General features: G+C 45.2%; 1 protein-coding gene across 1 annotated transcript in view; it reads right to left on the bottom strand.

The window, feature by feature from the left end:
• LOC310753752 (putative helicase senataxin) overlaps nt 1–20416 on the bottom strand; it is a gene marked incomplete at its 3' end in the record, with an annotated part of 215300 nt that extends 194884 nt beyond the window's left edge. The window contains exons 1-3 of the mRNA XM_083595096.1: nt 20241–20416; nt 10706–10910; nt 7666–7775 (exon numbers count right to left, since the gene is read on the bottom strand). Coding sequence (XP_083451222.1) covers nt 7666–7775; nt 10706–10859 — 264 coding nt within the window. The 5' untranslated portion in view covers nt 10860–10910; nt 20241–20416. The remainder of the gene's footprint in view (nt 1–7665; nt 7776–10705; nt 10911–20240) is intronic.
• Nucleotides 20417–20735: the final 319 nt, after the last annotated feature.

Raw genomic sequence — 20735 nt, forward strand, 5'->3', positions numbered from 1 at the left:
TTCAAGAAGGACACTGACAAACTGGAACGTGTCCAGAGGAGGGCAACCAAAATGGTCAAAGGCCTGGAAACAATGCCTTATGAGGAACGGCTAAGGGAGCTGGGCATGTTTAGCTTGGAGAAGAGGAGGTTAAGGGGTGATATGGTAGCCATGTTCAAATATATAAAAGGATGTCACATAGAGGAGGGAGAAAGGTTGTTTTCTGCTGCTCCAGAGAAGCGGACACGGAGCAATGGATCCAAACTACAAGAAAGAAGATTCCACCTAAACATTAGGAAGAACTTCCTGACAGTAAGAGCTGTTCGACAGTGGAATTTGCTGCCAAGGAGTGTGGTGGAGTCTCCTTCTTTGGAGGTCTTTAAGCAGAGGCTTGACAACCATATGTCAGGAGTGCTCTGATGGTGTTTCCTGCTTGGCAGGGGGTTGGACTCGATGGCCCTTGTGGTCTCTTCCAACTCTATCATTCTATGATTCTATGATTCTATGATCTACAGTTGGTTTTCAATGCCAAGCCTCATTAAGAAACTTTTTTTTAAAAAAAAAAAGAGTACAGATGGACTTCTATTTATAATTAAGTATTCAATTGCACAGCTTTACTTAGACTTGAAAGACTTGATAAAGATGAATGAAGAAACAAGACAGCGCTTGTTAATAGGACGCAGAACGGAAAAATGAGAATTCCCCCCTTTTTGAGAGAAGCGGGAGATATTTGCTGGCTGACTTTGTAATGATTGGAGATAACAATTTGGGACTACATATAGTGCAGCTGTTTGCAGAAGTTTTTCATTATGAGCGACAGAGAAGGCTGATGGATGTCTAGCAGCCCCCCTTCTAGGGCCCGGAGGGGGGGGTTGTGTGGTCTCTGAGAGGCTGATCAATCGCCAAATGACTTATATCTGTGGAATACAGCTCATTTACATTGCATTATTGCAAACAGTATGCTTAACAATTTACAGTAATAACATAACAATGTGGAAACTACTATATTATTAAATCTCAAACGAAAGCTTGGACAACAGCCCGGATTGGAAGATTGGAACGGAGTCAGGGAAAGCTGTGCTAGCAAATAGACAGTTGAAAAAATATATGTTCTTGTTGTTTAGTCGTTTAGTCGTGTCCGACTCTTCGTGACCCCATGGACCAGAGCACGCCAGGCACTCCTGTCTTCCACTGCCTCCCGCAGCTTGGTCAGACTCATGTTTGTCACTTCAAGAACACTGTCCAACCATCTCGTCCTCTGTCGTCCCCTTCTCCTTGTGCCCTCCATCTTTCCCAACATCAGGGTCTTTTCCAGGGAGTCTTCTCTTCTCATGAGGTGGCCAAAGTATTGGAGCCTCAGCTTCACAATCTGTCCTTCCAGTGACCACTCAGGGCTAATTTCCTTAAGAATGGATGCGTTTGATCTTCTTGCAGTCCATGGGACTCTCAAGAGTCTCCTCCAGCACCATAATTCAAAAAGCATCAATTTTAAATAGTTCAGCTGGAATACCATCACTTCCACTGGCCTTGTTATTAGCAGTGCTTTCTAAGGCCCATTTGACTCCACTCTCCAGGATGTCTGGCTCAAGGTCAGCAACCACACTACCTGGGGTGTACAAGACATCCAAATCTTTCTGGTATAATTCCTCTGTGTATTCTTGCCACCTCTTCTTGATGTCTTCTGCTTCTGTTAGGTCCTTTCCACTTTTGTCTTTTATTATGGTAATCTTTGTACGAAATGTTCCTTTCATATCTCCAATTTTCTTGAACAGATCTCTGGTTCGTCCCATTCTATTGCTTTCCTCTATTTCTTTGCATTGCTTGTTTAAGAAGGCGTTCTTGTCTCTCCTTGCTATTTTTTGGAAATCTGCATTCAATTTCCTGTATCTTTCACTATCTCCCTCGCACTTTGCTTGCCTTCTCTCCCCCGCTATTTGTAAGGCCTCGTTGGACAGCCACTTTGCTTTCTTGTATTTCCTTTTCATTGGGATGGTTTTAGTTGCTGCCTCCTGTATAATGTTACGAGCCTCCATCCATAGTTCTTCAGGCTCTCTGTCCACCAAATCTAAATCCTTAAACCTGTTCACTTCCACTGTGTATTCATAAGGGATTTGACTTAGATTGTATCTTACCGGCCCCGTGGTTTTTCCTACTTTCTTCAGTTTAAGCTTGAATTTTGCTATAAGAAGCTGATGATCTGAGCCACAGTCAGCTCCAGGTCTCGTTTTTGCTGACTGTATAGAGCTTCTCCATCTTTGGCTGCAGAGAATATAATCAATCTGATTTCGATGCTGCCCATCTGGTGATGTCCACGTGTAGAGTCGTCTCTTGTGTTGTTGGAAAAGCGTGTTTGTGATGACCAGCTTGTTCTCTTGACAGAACTCTATTAGCCTTTGCCCTGCTTCGTTTTGATCTCCAAGGCCAAACTTGCCAGTTGTTCCTTTTATCTCTTGATTCCCTACTTTAGCATTCCAATCCCCTATAATGAGAAGAACATCCTTCTTTGGTGTCACTTCTATAAGGTGTTGTAAATCTTCATAGAATTGCTCAATTTCAGTTTCTTCAGCACCAGTAGTTGGTGCATAAACTTGGATTACTGTGATGTTAAAAGGTCTGCCTTGGATTCGTATCGAGATCATTCTATCATTTTTGAGATTGCATCCCAGTACAGCTTTTGCCACTCTTTTGTTGACTATGAGGGCCACTCCATTTCTTTTACGGGATTCTTGCCCACAGTAGTAGATATGATGGTCATCCGAACTGAATTTGCCCATTCCCGTCCATTTTAGTTCACTGATGCCCAGGATGTCAATATTTATTCTTGCCATCTCATTTGTGACCACCTCCAACTTACCCAGGTTCATGGTTCTTACATTCCAGGTTCCTATGCAATATTTTTCTTTACAGCATTGGACTTTCCTTTCACTTCCAGGCATATCCGCAACTGAGCGTCCTTTCGGCTTTGGCCCAGCCGCTTCATCAGCTCTGAATCTACTTGTACTTGTCCTCCGCTCTTCCTCAGTAGCATGCTGGACGCCTTCCGACCTGAGGGGCTCATCTTCCAGCATCATAACTTTTATGTGCCTGTTGTCTTTGTCCATGAAGTTTTCTTGGCAGGGATACTGGAGTGGCTTGCCGGTTCCTGCTCCAGGTGGATCACGTTTGGTCAAACCTCTCCACTATGACCTGTCCATCTTGGGTGGCCTTGCACGGCATAGCTCATAGCTTCTCTGAGTTATTCAAGCCCCTTCACCATGGCAAGGCAGTGATCTATGAAGGGGGAAAATATATATATACACAAATAAAGCTGTATCCGACAGATGAAAGGATATATGATTTCTGACATGACTGAGAATCGCAGAGCCAGGGACAGAGAACTTTAAAGCGTTAAGATCAGAAGGCAGAAAATATGAAAACGAGAAGAGGCAGGAACAAAGATTTGGAGATATGCTTCAAAGGTCCAGACTATGGAGAGCCCGGGAAAATTAATAATTACAATTTGGACTATAATCGGTCATTTTTAAAAAATTTAGTTTATTATTTTTAATTGGATTATGATCCAGATATGTTGATTGGCTGTTTTTATTGGAAAACCAATAAAAATGATTTTAAAAAACCCAAAACCTGCCGCATCAAGTGATACAAGGTTTTATGCTGTCCGAAGCGGCCCGTCAGCGAGCTGTCGTGGCACTGACGTAGAACTTGGCCATCTTTCTCTGAAAAAAGCTCCATCCTGGTGCTTCACTCCCTCGGCGCAGCCAAATTGTCTTTGGCGAAGGCGTTGGCCGCTGTCTGTTGCTGGAAATCAGAGGACCCCCCTCCCCAAAACTCTCCAGCTCTGATGCTTCCTTGCTAGTTCCCTCCGTGGATTGCTCTTCCATGTCCCACCAGTCTGAACTAGGCTCAAAATCCTCTTCTTCCCCAGTGTCACTCCCTGGTCCCTCCTGGTTAACTGGCTGCCACCACTACTTATCTAGCCAGTTCCTGACATTGGCTCAGTGTGGGCACAGACTCTGACAGGGCTATGTCTCCTGCTCTGCAAGACAGTTCTGTTCCAGCCCCTTTCCCTCTCCCCTTCAGAGCTTGAGAGGGTAGAGCAGAGAAAAGGGCAAAGCAATTTAGAGCTGAGTCACAGGAGGCTGCCGGGAGGGAGGCTTAAATGAGGGAAGGAGAAGTTGGAACCTCAATCCTGCAACTTACTAATGTGGAGTGTGTCTGGCTATCTCTGTGTGTGAAGCAATAAAAAGTTCATTGCTGGTCAAGTCTTTGTCAGCTTCTGAATTCCAGCAACAGATAATGTTCTGAAGAAGTGTGCATGCACACGAAAGCTCATACCAATAACTAACTTAGTTAGTCTCTAAGGTGCTACTGGAAGGAATGTTTTTATTAAGTTTCTTGTAGGCAGAGAATATCAAAATTTATGCAGAATTCTTTAAAATTCATATCTTCTAACTTGGGGGACCATCCTGCCACATTCCATGATAAGACCTTGCATGTATTGTTGAGGACAGGTTGATTGTGCGGCTGGCCTGCTGAATTGCTTATTGGAGTTATAACTTCATAGTCAGACAAGGCTTGAACTTCATGTGCCCCCCCCCCCCCCAGGTTTGTGTGGCACTGGGTGCTGAAAACTCTATTGAACTGTTCATTACAAGAATCATTATATCAATCCAGTTCTACAATTTGATTTGATTCCCCAACTTTGTCCACAAACACAGACCCGCCTCCTATCAAAGGGTTAGAGAACTCCTTTTTAGTAGTTAGAATTTGGGTTGTTGATTTCAGGTCAGGGAGAGCTAATTCTTCCAGATCAAGAAATCTTCTTTGGAGCCATTCAACAGAGGTTATAGAATAACTTGAAGGGACAGCATAGTTATACTCTCTGATAGGAGGGTGTTCCTTATCAATTTGATTATCTTTGTTTATGGGGGGGGTTCTCCACCTCTTCCCTTTGTTTACCTCTGTGTTGGTTAGACATTATTTCTATAATTTGATCCGTGATTGCATTAGCTTTCTCTGGAGGCCGAAAGTGAATAAGGGTGTATTGTAAGGAAGTCATTCTGCTAATGATTTCTTCCTGTGACTGGTAAGGGAGGGCTAAAAAAGAGTTTAAGTGTCTCTTTTCGTCAAAGGCAAGGGAATCGTCAAACTCATTTTTGGAATGGTGTTCTTCTTGGCTTTTAGCAGGTGCTGAAAAGAGTACGGTAATGTTAGTAGGCAGGGAGCCCCAAAGTGTAGGTGCTGCCATGCTAAAAGATTGATTTCCTTCAACGGCAGAACGAGTATTATGTGACACCTGTATCGGTGTCAGTTCTGCAGACTGAAGCAGTTATATGGGCATATATGGGGTAAGGCCATCTCTCAAGTAAACTGGTTGCAAGCTGTTCAGTGTTTTATATACCAAATGGGCAACCAGTGCAGGTATGTGAGCATAGGTGTTATATGCTGACACGGTCTCATTCCTGTCAGCAACCATGATGCACCATTCTGCACTAACTGCAGCTTCTGGATCAAGCGCAAGGAATGTCACACATAGAGTGCATTGTAGTAATGCAATCTTGAAGCAACCATCCTTTTGCAGGAAGCGTGTTCTAACAGGCCCATCTATCTACTCCAGTATGGAGGACTTGACCTGGCATGTGTAACCTGACTTGGTTGGATGAAGCAGATGGGCCTGTCCTTGCCGCTGCTTGTCCACCAGGTTTCTCTTACCCACAGCAACCCAGGTCATATGGGTGGGGAGGGGGGGTTGCAGTGATTTTTAGGAAGTCATTAGCGTACACCGGGCGTCCTATTGGGAAGACCCAGTTTACTGAGTGCATGTTCTGGAAGTTGGGCAATAGAGGCAGTACAGGATTCCTTATGGTGTACCGACCTCCCCGCTGCACCAAGGATTCCCTGCCCAAGCTGCTTCAAGTCGTAGTAGATGTTCTCTTGGAGACACCTAGTTTGCTTATCCTAGGGCAGGCATGTCTATCTTCAAGTAGGCTGTGATCTACGATCCAATATAAAAAACTGGCAGTAATCTACCACCCTGGGATGGGTTCAGGGTGGGCGGGCAGGCGCTGGCTGCTTCCCCCAAAGGCGCAGGGCAAACTTTGATACCATCAACCAAGACATCCTTCTGGGCCGTCTAGAGGGGCTGGGAGCTGGGGGCACTGTTATACAGTGGTTCTGCTCCTTCCTCCTGGCCCGTGTCCAGAAAGTGGTGTTGGGGGATGAGTGTTCAGAAATCTGGGCTCTCACTTGTGGGGTGCCTCAGGGCTCTGTCCTCTCCTCCATGTTTTTTAACATCTATATGACGCCTCTGGGAGAGATCATCAGGGGGTTTGGGCTATGTGTTCATCAGTATGCAAATGTTACCTAGCTCTACCTCTCTCAAATCAGAACCAGTGAAGGCAGTGAAGGTCCTGTGTGAGTGTCTGGAGGCGGTTGCAGGATGGGTGGCGGCTAACAGATTGAGGTTGAATCCTGACAAGACAGAAATACTGTTTTGTGGGGACAGGGGGTGGGTGGGTGTGGAGGACTCCCTGGTCCTGAATGGGACAACTGTGCCCCTGCAGGACCAGGGGCACAGCCTGGGAGTCATTTTGGACTCACAGCTGTCCATGGAGGCGCAGGTCATTTCTGTGTCCAGGGCAGCTGCCTACCAGCTGCATCTGGTATGCAGGCTGAGACCCTATCTGCCCGTGGACTGTCTTGCAAGAGTGATGCATGCTCTAGTTATCTCCTGCTTGGACTACTGCAATATGCTCTATGTGGGGCTACCTTTGATGGTGACCCGGAAACTACAACAAATCCAGAATGCAGCAGCTAGACTGGTGACTGGGAGTGGCTGCCGAGACCAAATAACACTGGTCCTGAAAGACCTACATTGGCTCCCAGAATGTTCCCGAGCACAATTCGAAGAGTTGTTGCTGACCTTTAAAGCCCTAAACGGCCTTGGTCCAGTATACCTGAAGGAGCGTCTCCACCCCCATCTTTCAGCCCGGACACTGAGGTCCAGCTCCGAGGGTGGTTCCCTCCTTTCACAAAGTGAGGTTACAGGGAACCAGGCAGAGGGCCTTCTCAGTGGTGGTGCCCACCCTGTGGAATGCCCTCCCATCAAATGTCAAGGAAATAAACAACTATCTGACTTTTAGAAGACATCTGAAGGCACCCCTGTTTAGGGAAGTTTTTAATGTTTGATGTTTTATCGTGTTTTCAATATTCTGTTGGGACCCGTCCCGAGTGGCTGGGGAAACCCAGCCAGATGGGCGGGGTATAAATAATAATAATAATAATAATAATAATAATAATAATAATAATAATAAATTGTTGTTGTTGTTGTTATAACCTCTTCTCAGAGTGTCCAGCCAGATGCCCCAGTGGGAAACCCACAAGCAGGACCCAAGCACAAGAGCATCCACGTTCCTGTGGTTTCCAGCAACTGGCAATCAGAAGCATTATTGCTTCAGACTATGAAGGCACACATGTTGAAAACCTCTGATTTTGGGGACTAGCCTAGTTCCCCATGTCCATTGACCACATGCCACTGTGTGGGAGCAAGTTCCATAGTTTTTAACTGTGCACTGTATCAAGGAGGATCTATTGCATGTGTCATCTGTTTAGGACAGCTTAATCCTACGTAGCAAAACTGAAAAGGAAGAAAAGAATAACCAGAAAAAGGAAATTAAAGCAGCTCACCACTTCATTAGGATGTACCATGAGCAGATAGATCCCAGGGTGTTTCCCAGCCACCTGGTAGGAGCAGTTGATTTCCTCCATTTTACAAAGAGCCTCCACACACAGCTCACCTAACAATTTAAAAAAGAGAACGCCAAATGTTAGGGCTGCTGGAACCACCATAATATGAAGGCAAATGATCCCTGCATAAGGTGAAAGTCATCCTCAAAGAATCATAGAACAGGAACAGTCACTATGCAGATGGTTTTATCCTATAAAGCGTCTTAAGGGAGATACCTGACTCTCCTTTTCATGAAGTTCAGAAAGGAGTGTGTTTAGCTTAGCTTTATTTTTGTTTGCAAAATGAATCACATGGTCAGGCATTTGGGGAAGGGGGCTTTCTTTGTTTTGATCCACTACCTTTTTATTATTAGTGTTTTGTCCCAAAAACAGCAGCTCTGGTCTGTGTGAATACAAGTGATCACTGATGTCTTCCGTTAATCCTGGTGTCCTCTATTAATCCTGCCAATTAATTGTTTTTGAAAGATGCTTCCCCCCGCCCTTCTCACACACAGAACTAAATGCATATTTTATGATGGCACATGTCACCTACAATTGTTAGAACTGGTTGTGGGATTTTTTTCAACACTTCTTATACCCCTGTATTGCAGACCAACCTTGCTACCCCTTAGATTACAAATGGAGGAAGAGGAAGCAGAGACTGGCAGAATCGCTATAACTGAGTTACTTTTCTCTAGACAAATGGTGAAACTCCAAATGGTGACCTGCTTAGGGAAGCTATTCCTGTCAGTTTAAATAGGCAGGACTTGGTTTGCCCAATACAGTGGTACCTCGGGTTACAGAAGCTTCAGGTTACAGACGCTTCAGGTTACAGACTCCGCTAACCCAGAAATAGTACCCAGCTCTACTGATACCGAGCTCTACCTCTCTTTTAAATCAGAACCAGTGAAGGCGGTGAAGGTCCTGTGTGAGTGCCTGGAGGCGGTTGGAGGATGGATGGCGGCTAACAGATTGAGGTTGAATCCTGACAAGACAGAAGTACTGTTTGGGGGGCGGGCAGGTGTGGGGGACTCCCTGGTCCTGAATGGGGTAACTGTGCCCCTGAAGGACCAGGGGCGCAGCCTGGGAGTCATTTTGGACTCACAGCTGTCCATGGAGGCGCAGGTTAATTCTGTGTCCAGGGCGGCTGTCTACCAGCTCCACCTGGTACGCAGGTTGAGACCCTACCTGCCCGTGGACTGTCTCGCCAGAGTGGTGCATGCTCTAGTTATCTCCCGCTTGGACTACTGCAATGCACTCTACGTGGGGCTACCTTTGAAGGTGACCCGGAAACTGCAATTAATCCAGAACGCGGCAGCTAGACTGGTGACTGGGAGTGGCCGCCGGGACCACATAACACCGGTCCTGAGAGATCTGCATTGGCTCCCAGTACGTTTCCGAGCACAATTCAAAGAGTTGTTGCTGACCTTTAAAGCCCTAAACGGCCTCGGTCCAGTATACCTGAAGGAGCGTCTCCACCCCCATCGTTCAGCCCGGACACTGAGATCCAGCGCCGAGGGCCTTCTGGCGGTTCCCTCATTGCGAGAAGTGAGGTTACAGGGAACCAAATAGAGGGCCTTTTCGGTATTGGCGCCCGCCCTGTGGAACGCCCTCCCTTCAGATGTGAAGGAAATAAGCAGCTATCTTCTCTTTAAAAGACATCTGAAGGCAGCCCTGTTTAGGGAAGTTTTTAATATTTAATGCTGTATTGTTTTTAACACTTGATTGGAAGCCGCCCAGAGTGGCTGGGGAAACTCATCCAGATGGGCGGGGTATAAATAATAAGTTATTATTATTATATTATTAGTACCTCGGGTTAAGAACTTTACTTCAGGATAAGAACAGAAATCGCATGCCGGCGGCGCAGCGGCAGTAAAGTAGCGAAAGTAGTGCTTCAGGTTAAGAACAGTTTCAGGTTAAGAACAGACCTCCGGAACGAATTAAGTTCTTAACCCGAGGTACCACTATACATTTTGCTAGCTGAGGAAGAACAGTGGTATAGCACTAAATGACGCTCAGGGTCCCTTCCAACTCTACATTTCTATGATTCTATGAATGCCTATAGATAACACATGAAAGCTTTTTAACAAATATGTGACAAGAAAAGATGTAACCCTAGTGGTTGAATGAACTTGTCTGACTATGAGGCGTGTGTGTATGTGTGTGTGTGTGTGTATGTGTGAATGAATTGGCATTAGCAGCTATATAGAAAGGGACGTTGGAGGCAAAGCTCTGTTAGGAAGAGAAACAGAATTTGTTGCTCTCTTTCTTTCTTTGGCTGGGGTTCTACATTTACCATTCATCTGACAGGCAGAAATTCAGCATGTGTGGAGGATATGAGTCATTGAAATTAATGCGCATTGCTAACTTAGATCTATAAATTTCATTGGGTCTTCCCTATGAGTATGACCAGCATTGGAAATGTAGCTAGATTTTATGCAATAGCCATAAGTCAAAGAAAGCAAAAGATTACACAGCTGCATAAAATGTTATAAACCGCTACAGTTCTTAGTTAAAACTCCTATTCTTTTAAACTTTCATGGTATTTTATTCCTCTAAACACAAATTTTAAGTACATTCAATTAGTATATTGATTGTTAAACCCCATATTTATCATTTTTATTGCTTATGTAGAGAATTATGCAGAAATTCTGGTTTAGTATGCTGGCTGTTTGCCGTAATAACATTGATTGATTGCTTTGAAGTCATTTCATTCTGCATCAGGTAAAGGAATTTTAGCCCCCCCCCCCCCGTCCCATATTTTGCCCAACCAAAGGTGACAACCCTAGATGAGCAGCAGAATATATATTCTATAAATAAAAATAATACTCCTTTTGTAATAGGTTTTTTTTGGGGGGGGGGGATAGTAAAACAAAAAAACAAATCCCAGTCAACATATCACCTCCAGCTGTATTCTGAGAAGACTTTCCATAGCTGCTTTTATTGAACTACTAATGCAGGGGGAGAACTGGATCATGTTCAGGTGCCACCAGATACTCACTGAGACGTTCATGAAGTAACAGGTAGGGGTACTTCAGCATTTCCAACAATGGCACTCTGAGGTTCTCCTCAAAGTTGGAATCCGTATTATGGCACAGTTGCGTTTCCCCATCTTTGTCTACAATGAAGAGGTCACTGTCATCTTCCTCCTGCATTGATTTCTCAAAGTGGGTAATAAGGCGAGTGATTTCAAGCTTGCACAGGATCTGCAATTGGGGGGGGGAGGGAACCCCTATAAAATTCTAGAACAGAGAGAGCAACTGACTCTGCTGTCCTAAGAAGACACCAGCTGAAAACAACAGAATCTGTAGATTATTATTTATTAAATTTATATCCCCCTCTTCCTCCCAAAAGGAACCCAGGGCACCAAACACACAAGTGATAAAATAATTAAAAGATCTAAAAGCTATTCCAATAGAGATGCAGACTGAGGAAGATCTCTGTTTAAAAACCTTAAATGGTCAAGTGGCAACAACCAGAGAGAACACGTCAGTTTTAAGAAGGAATAAATCAGAATTATTTATTTTATATATATATATAAAGACACCACAACAGATAAAAAATGACTGCATTCAAGCTTCTTGGCTATAGAAGTATAACTCACAAGGAATTATATAGGATAAAAGAAAGCAAAAGTACATTATGCATAATTAGGTTGTATCCAGGCGTCTTTTAATTTTGTGGCTGCTGTCACCATCTGCAGTGATGGAGCCCAAGAAAGTAAAATCTCTCACTGCCTCCATTTCTTCCCCTTCTATTTGCCAGGAGGTGATGGGACCAGTGGCCATGATCTTCGTTTTTTTGATGTTGAGTTTCAGACCATATTTTGCGCTCTCCTCTTTTACCCTCAATAAAAGGTTCTTTAATTCCTCCTCACTTTCTGCCATCAAGGTTGTGTCATCTGCATATCTAAGGTTGTTGATATTTCTTCCGGCAATCTCATCCAGCCCAGCCTTTCGCATGATGAATTCTGCATATAAGTTAAATAAGCAGGGAGACAATATACAGCCTTGTCGTACTCCTTTCCCAATTTTGAACCAATCAGTTGTTCCATATCCAGTTCTAACTGTAGCTTCTTGTCCCACATAGAGATTTCTCAGCAGACAGATGAGGTGATCAGGCACTCCCATTTCTTTAAGAACTTGCCATAGTTTGCCATGGTCGACACAGTCAAAGGCTTTTTGCAATTTGGTCTCTGGTTCCTCTGCCCCTTCTAAATCCAGCTTGCACTTCTGGGAGTTCTCGGTCCACATACTGCTTGAGCCTTCCTTGAAGAATTTTAAGCATAACCTTGCTAGCGTGTGAAATGAGTGCAATTGTGTGGTAGTTGGAGCATTCTTTGGCACTGCCCTTCTTTGGGATTGGGATGTAGACTGATCTTCTCCAATCCTCTGGTCACTGATGAGTTTTCCAAACTTGCTGGCATATTGAGTGTAGCACCTTAACAGCATCATCATTTAAAATTTTAAATAGTTCAGCTGGAATACCATCACTTCCACTGGCCTTGTTATTTGCAGTGCTTTCTAAGGCCCACCTGACTTCACTCTACTCAGAGTAGACACATTTAAATTAATGTACACCAGTCTTGTTCATAAAGTTCAATGGGTTTACTCTGAGTGGGACTAACATTGGCTACAGCCCAATGAAATTTAGGGGTAAGAAAAATTAAGGAACAGCATCTTCACAGAAAAGAAGAGTACAATAATTAGCCTGTGAATTAAATGTGAAATAAAACTGTCTTAAAGCATATGGTGACATGCATTGATTAGAGCAGGCAAAATTAGTTATTGCTGAGACAATTCTGCTCCTGGCCTTCCTCCTCCACCCCCCCCCTAAAAGTATATTAGGTTTCCAAAGGGAGAAAAAGAAAAACAGCTAACTATTCAAAGCAGAAGTTTAAATCAATCCAGCAAAGGAAGCCCAGGGAAAATTAATCCAGTTAATACATTAGAGTAAAAAATAGCTTTAAAAGTGAAAATAGTTTTGTCTGAGCATCACCAGAGAACAAAGGAAACAAAATGAAATCAAAAAACAAAATTAACCTGACTTCTGTAATGAGAAAAGAGACACTGAAAAAAAAATGAAATACAACTGTTCCTAAGCCAATCCCCAACACAGGATGGCAGCTCAAAAGTTAGACTGAGCAACAAAATAATGAAGGGATGGGTGTTTGAAATCATTAAATTCTATCTTCTCTCAAAGAGAAGGCAAAAGCTGGGACTAGAAAGAGGAAATAATGCAGCAGTATACCAGAAAAACTAGAACTAAATACTGGGCCAAAAGTTAAATCAAGTAACAATGCAGAAGTGCAGCAACCAAAAACATTTTCCTACTCTAACATCAAATCCCTGACTGTCTAAAGACTGTCTCTCTGTTTCGGTATTTTGAGGAGGAGACTGGTGATGCTTATCAGGAACACTCTGGGCCCGTGAAGCTGTTGGGAGAAGGAAGCATCTCAGCCTTGTACAGTGGTACCTCGGGTTAAGTACTTCGTTCCAGAGGTCCGTTCTTAACCTGAAACTGGTCTTAACCTGAAGCACCACTTTAGCTAATGGGGCCTCCTGCTGCCGCCACACTGCCGAAGCACAATTTCTGTTCTCATCCTGAAGCAAAGTTCTTAACCTGAAGCACTATTTCTAGGTTAGCGGAGTCAGTAACCTGAAGCGTATGTAACCTGATAGCTGAGGTTGTTGATATTTCTTCCGACAATCTCATCCAGCCCAGCCTTTCGCATGATCATAGAATCATAGAATCATAGAGTTGGAAGAGACCACAAGGGCCATCATACTGATGCAATTAAAGGAATTACCCTGGGCCAAAAGGCTTTCAAAGTGAAAGCCTTTGCAGATGATTTAATCATTACAGTAGAAGACCCAAAATCGAGTATACCTAAAGCGTTGGAAAAAATATCAGCATTTGGTGAGGTTTCTGGATTATACTGGATTTAAACTCAACAGATCAAAAACAAAACTAATGATTAAAAATTTAAGTGTTAGGAGAAAAAGGAGCTACAGGATAAAACGGGTTTGATGATAGTGAAAGAAGCAAAATATCTCAGAATTGAAATAACAATGTAAAATATTAACCTTTTTTGATGATAATTACCGTATTTTTCACCCCATAGGACGCACCGGCCCATAGGACGCATCAGGTTTTGGGGGGGGAAATAAAGGGAAAAAAATTATTTCCCCCCCAGGCGCTTGTGGTGCCGGCAGCGGGGAGAAGCGCTCTTCTCCCCGCAGCCCGCCTTCAGACCAGGTCCGGGGACAGCGGGGAGACGCGCTGCGCCTCCCAGCTGTCCCCGGAGCTTGCGGGGCAGGCAGCGGGGAGAAGCGCTCTTCTCCCTGCCGCCCGCCTTGAGATCAGGTCCGGGGACAGCGGGGAGATGCGCTGTGCCTCCCAGCTGTCCCCGGAGCTTGCGGGGCAGGCAGCGGGGAGAAGCGCTCTTCTCCCCGCCGCCCGCCTTGAGATCAGGTCCGGGGACAGCGGCCAAGAGTGTGACGCGGCAGCTAAAAAAGCCAATGCAATTCTGGGCTGCATCAATAGGAGTATAGCATCTAGATCAAGGGAAGTAATAGTGCCACTGTATTCTGCTCTGGTCAGACCTCACCTGGAGTACTGTGTCCAGTTCTGGGCACCACAGTTCAAGAAGGACACTGACAAACTGGAACGTGTCCAGAGGAGGGCAACCAAAATGGTCAAAGGCCTGGAAACGATGCCTTATGAGGAACGGCTAAGGGAGCTGGGCATGTTTAGCCTGGAGAAGAGGAGGTTAAGGGGTGATATGATAGCCATGTTCAAATATATAAAAGGATGTCACATAGAGGAGGGAGAAAGGTTGTTTTCTGCTGCTCCAGAGAAGCGGACACGGAGCAATGGATCCAAACTACAAGAAAGAAGATTCCACCTAAACATTAGGAAGAACTTCCTGACAGTAAGAGCTGTTCGACAGTGGAATTTGCTGCCAAGGAGTGTGGTGGAGTCTCCTTCTTTGGAGGTCTTTAAGCAGAGGCTTGACAACCATATGTCAGGAGTGCTCTGATGGTGTTTCCTGCTTGGCAGGGGTTGGACTCGATGGCCCTTGTGGTCTCTTCCAACTCTATGATTCTATGATTCTATGATTCTAAGATCCTGCAACAGGTTAAAGTTGCCAGACATCAATAGTATCTGGAAAGCCTACAAGCTGTATGTATATAGCACTGTCCAGAACTGTAATATCGTCTGCATCAGTAAACCTTTTGGACCTTCAGCTGCCTCTGTGTGGTGGTGACTGGAACTGGGGGCAACTATGGGCTATGTGGGTCTCTCACCTCAGATTCCCAGCAGGGGCTGTAAGCTCAGAGCACCTGATTTGCATGCACAAGGTCCCAGGTATCTCCAGGCAGGGCTGGGAGAGACTCTCAATACTGAGCTATATTGACCAGTGGTCTAATTATCTACAAGACAGCTTCCTTTGTAACAATTTCAAAGGCAGAGAAGACATTTTTAAATAAGAAATGAAATTCAAAAGCTGTGCCAACACAAAAATGCTGCAGATGGAAGGGTCAAGACAGAATGGAGCTCAGCACTGGCAAATGGTGCTGTGTACTTTACTTACATGGAGTCTATTCAGCAGCCACACAAACATATCCCTGGCCATCTTGTAATTCAATCACAGTCTTCAAACACATGTTTGGACTCTCAATAACTGTGCAAGGTTTTAGAAAAGATATATAGCCAAGATCCTGGAAGATCCAGGCAAGGAAGAACAAACTGTTTTATGAGTCAGCCTAACTGGCAAGACAAAAATACTGAAAAGACGCTTAAGCATTAAACCAAACAGGAAAGGAAGCAATACATCAGAAAGGCAAAGAGGTGGCAGACAAAAGAAAAACAGAAAACTGCAGTAACCCAGAAAGCCCAGTGGCACCTAAAGACCAAGAAATTAGTTGCTTAGGCTGCAACAGAGTAACATGGCTACCTCTTTGAAAATTGTTAAAATAACGAGGGCATAGTGTTAGTCCATTAAGAGAAAAAAATTTCCAAGCACACCAATACAAATCTATGGAGCAACCACATTCCGAATACAGTGGTACCCTGGTTTACGAACTTAATCCGTTCCGGAAGTCCGTTCTTAAACCAAGGCGTGCTTTCCCATAGCAGCAGGGGACTCAATTTACACTCAACTGGAAGTGGAACATGTTCTGCTTCCAAAGCAAAGTTCACAAACCAAAACACCTACTTCTGGGTTTGCAGCGTTCTTAATCAAGCTGTTCATAAATTAAGCTGTTCTTAAACCAAGGTACCACTGTACTGTGCACAGCTCTGGTTGCTTCACCTCATAAAGGATATTGTAAAGTTTGGAAACCTTCAGAAAAGGGCCACCAAAATGATGAAAAGAATAGAGTGACTCCCCTATGAAGAAAGGTTGCAATGTTTGGGACTTCTTGGTTTAAAGAAAAGGCGAGTAAGGGGTGACATGGTAGGAGTTTATAAATGTTTGCATGACATGGAAAAAAGTTTTCCTACCTCTCTGATAACACTAGAATTCATGGACTTCCAATGAAGCTGAATGCTTGAAGATTTAGGACAAATAAAAGAAAGGTCTTCTTCATGCAGCACATAGTTAAACTATTGAACTTGCTCTCACAGGAGGCAGTGGTTGCCACCAACCTGGATGACTTTAAAAGAAGGATTAGATAAATTCATGGAGAAGGCTATCAATGGCTCCTAGCCATGATGACTATGATCTGTCTCCACAGTTGGGAGGAAGTAATGCTTCTGAATACCAGTTGCTGGAAACTACAGGAGGGTAGGGGGCACTGGTGGAGGAAGAGGAGTGTGGGGGGAGTGCACCGCCCCCGGCAGCGCGATCCCGGCAGGGTGCCATCACACCTGCCCCCCCGCCTACACTGGGTGTACCACACCGCTGCGGGTGGCGCATGCCAGCCCCACTCCCGCCTGCTCTCCGCTCCGCCACTGGTAGGGGGCTCTTGTGCTCGGGCCCTGCTGATGGGTTTCACACAACTAACTGTGAGAACAGGATGTTGGACTAGGTGGGCCCCCTTTGGCTTGATTCATCAGGCTCTTCTTATATTCATTACAACTTTAATTAGTTTTTTTCTTGTTGTTAGAAGAAGCTGAAATGTCAGAATGTAGTCAGCAAGTCTTGGCACTCCCCGTAACTCTTTTTCAGGGTTAGATAAGTATTAAAATGTGTATGCCAGAAGAATGAGACAGAGGAGAGGAAAAAGCTGGGCATGGTGAAAAAACTCCTCCAAAGTTTGCAGCTGGTAATAGCTTTTTGTATAGTACACTTAAGCAGGCTTAATTAGTTAGATCATGCTTCGTGCAATTCAGATTTTGAGTTACACCAAGGGTGACTGGGAAAAAACAAAACTAAGCAGCTGCTCCCACTTGAAAGTCTAAACAGCGACAGTTAATTTGAGCTCTGTTTTCAAAGCAAAGAGGAACTCAGGCGTTTCTTTTTAAGGAGAGGGAGAGAGGAAGAGAGAGACAGACAAACAGACAGACAGACAGAGACAGAGAAACATTAGGGTTGCAAGGGGAAGAAAAGGACTTGCAGGCAATTTTATTTTTCACACAAGGAAAGACTTATTTACAAAGTGAGTTAAATGCAGAAAATTTACTTTCATAATTGCTGCAGCCAGCTTATGAGTGCAACTTTAAAAAAATGCAGTTGATTGTATCTAGTGTTCTCTGAACTGAAGTCCGATTTAGATTAATGGGCATGACTAATTTAGGCAGATATATATTTCAATGGGTCTACCTGGAAAACATTGTTGGCTAGAACCCAGCAAGCTATATAGCTAATGTGCTTGTGACACACAACTGAAACAATATTAAATGTATGCTATGTTATGTATTAACATTAACAGATTTCTGTCCACTCACAGATCCCTGCCCTCCTTTCACATTGCTGTTCCCTGGTCCAAATCCCTGTGTTTTCCCCTCCATTAAGTTTAAGTGAGCAAGTGCATCACCCCCAGAAAAAGCTACACCACACTTTTATTCTGTGCCAATGGTCAGATCACTTCCTGGTGCAACTGGACTTCTCTGCGACCCTTCCCCTCTGCAGGGAGGTGGGACCAATTTGGATGGTCCGCCCCCACCACTTAATGGATCCAAATGGCTTCCAGTGAGTGGTAGGGGATGTTTTATCCCATGTTGATGGCCTTTCAGCTGATTCCCTGGTGACCCGTTGGAATGCGGAGTTAACCAGGGCTATTGACTGCCTGGCTCCAAAGCGCCCTCTCTGATTGCATGGAGCCCAGACAGCCCTGTGGTTTTCCCCGGTTCTGAGGGCAGTGAAACAATAGTTGAGATGGCTAGAGCGCCGGTGGCGGAAAACTCATTCTGAATCGGATCGGACACAGGTTAGAGCTCAACGTCAAGCCTACCAAGTGGCGACGGCGAAAAGGACCTTCTTCACTACCTCTGCTGCATCTGCAGAAAACAGCAGCAGGAGACTCTTTCAGGTGGTTGGCAATCTATTGAAACCACCTTCGTCACCGGGGCCTGGTAGGGACCCCAAGGTCTCCTGCAATGCTTTTGCTAAGTTTTTTGCAGATGAAGTCGCTCAGATTCGGAAGGAGGTAGACTCCACCGTCGGAGCAGGGCCAGGGCGGGAGAGTGCTGGAGTCCTGTCTAGTCATGTTATATGGGATCAATTCCAATCTGTTACCTCCGACAATGTGGACAGGCTGCTTGGACGAGTGAAACCAACCACCTGACTCCTTTATCCTTGCCCATCCTCCCTAATAAAAGCGAGCCGGGAAGGGCTGGGCGATGGGCTCTGCAGGGTGGTGAATGCTTCTCTCTGTGAGGGAGCCTTCCCAGACCCACTGAAAGAGGCGGTCATTAAACTGCTTCTTAAAAAAACATCTTTAGGCCCAGTCAATATGGCCAACTATCGCCCAGTCTCAAATCTTCCATTCTTGGGCAAGGTGATTGAGCGAGTGGTTGCTGAACAACTCCAAGCACGCCTGGAGGATGCGAACCATTTGGATCCCTTCCAATCGGGATTCAGGCCTCATCATGGGACTGAAACTACCTTGATCGCGCTGGTCGATGATCTCCGGCGGGCTAGGGACAAAGGTGAGAGCTGTTTCCTAGTTCTGCTGGATCTCTCAGCCGCCTTTGTTACCATCGACCATAACATCCTTCTGGACCGTCTAGAGGGGCTGGGAGCTGGGGGCACTGTCATACAGTGGTTCTGCTCCTTTCTCCTGGGCTGTGTCCAGAAAGTGGTGATGAACATGAATGTTCAGACCCTTGGGCTCTCACTTGTGGGGTGCCTCAGGGTTCCGTCCTCTCCCCCATGCTTTTTTATATCTATATGAAGCCGCTGAGAGATCATCAGGGGGTTTGGGCTGGGCGTATGCAGTATGCAGTTGATACCCAGCTCTACCTCTCTCTTAAATCAGAACCAGTGAAGGCGGTGAAGGTCCTGTGTGAGTGTCTGGAGGCGGTTGGAGGATGGATGGCGTCTAACAGATTAAGGTTGAATCCTGACAAGACAGAAGTGCTGTTTGGAGTGGGCGGGCGGGTGGGGGGGACTCCCTGGTCCTGAATGGGTTAACTGTGCCCCTGAAGGACCAGGTGTGCAGCCTGGGAGTCATTTTGGACTCACAGCTGTCCATGGAGGCGCAGGTCAATTCTGTGTCCAGAAGGAGCGTCTCTACCCCCATCGTTCAGCCCGGACACTGAGATCCAACGCCAAGGGCCTTCTGGCGGTTCCCTCACTGCAAGAAGTGAGGTTACAGGGAACCAGGCAGAGGGCCTTCTCAGTAGAGGTGCCTGCCCTGTGGAACGCCCTCCCATCAGAGGTCAAGGAAAAGACATCTGAAGGCAGCTCTGTTTAGGGAAGTTTTTAATGTTTAATGCTGTATTGTGTTTTTAATATCCGATTGGGAGCTGCCCCGAGTGGCTGGGGAAACCCAGCCAGATGGGCGGGGTATAAATAATAAATTATTATTATTATTCTAAGTGAGCTGGAACTGCGCAGTGCTTACATTCCTAAGGGCACCTTTACAGATCCAATTTCTTACATATAAACCAGCTTTGTATCACTGGCCCATTTATCCAAGTATTGCCTGCTCTGCTTGACCATCAGCTCTCCAGGGGGCAGTCATGTGGGCTGTCTTTTTTTAATTGGAGATCTTATTTTAAGCCAGTTCTTAGGATCATACACCAGGGTGGCTACCACCCACTTTACAGCCCAAAGCAGATTTCAGCAGGCGGGAGGAAGGTAAGGAAGAGATTTGTTTGGCACCCCCAATATTTTGTTGTTGTTGCGGCTTCAAAGTGCTGCACATCACATAGGGGAGGGGGGAATGAGTCACCTGATGACATCACTGCGACTTCAGGTGAGCAACCCCACCAACCTCTACCACCAGCTGAATCAAGCTACCCACCCCTGAAGCTATCAAATAACTACTGGCCTTCTGCCTGCCCAAATCTGCTATGACTGTCTCTGTCATCAGCCAGCCCCAACACAGCCAGGATATAGTGGGCTATCAATCAAAGCAAATTACCTCATGGAAGGATGGCAACTCATCCTTTGCTTTATGGTACTCATCCACACACTCTATGCAGTAACAGAGGTCATTATTGGCTGAAGCAAATTCATTTGCAGGCAGTGTAGAGGAAGCATAACTTTTTAGCAGGTTGACGACTGAATCATCAGAGGTGCACCAACGACATGCACCCATTCTGCAGATAAACACAAAAATAAAAAAAGAGAAAGAGAAATAATTATTTGTAATTATTTGAAAACATGAACACAGAAATGTTCTGAGTAAAGTTCAACAACATAGAAAGCTGCTTTATATCGAGCCACACAAAAGAACACAGATGAGCCTGACATATCAGGCCAATCACCCATCTAGTCCAGCACCCTATTCTCAGTTGCCAACCAGATGTCTGTGGGAGACTGGCAAGCAACACCCAAGCACAACTGCACTCTCCCCTCCTGCTGTTTCCAGAAACTGGCATTCAGAAGTATTATTGCCTCCAACCATGGAGGCAGA

This window comes from Podarcis filfolensis, assembly GCF_964270895.1.
Source record: "Podarcis filfolensis genome assembly, chromosome: W".
NCBI lineage: Eukaryota > Metazoa > Chordata > Lepidosauria > Squamata > Lacertidae > Podarcis > Podarcis filfolensis.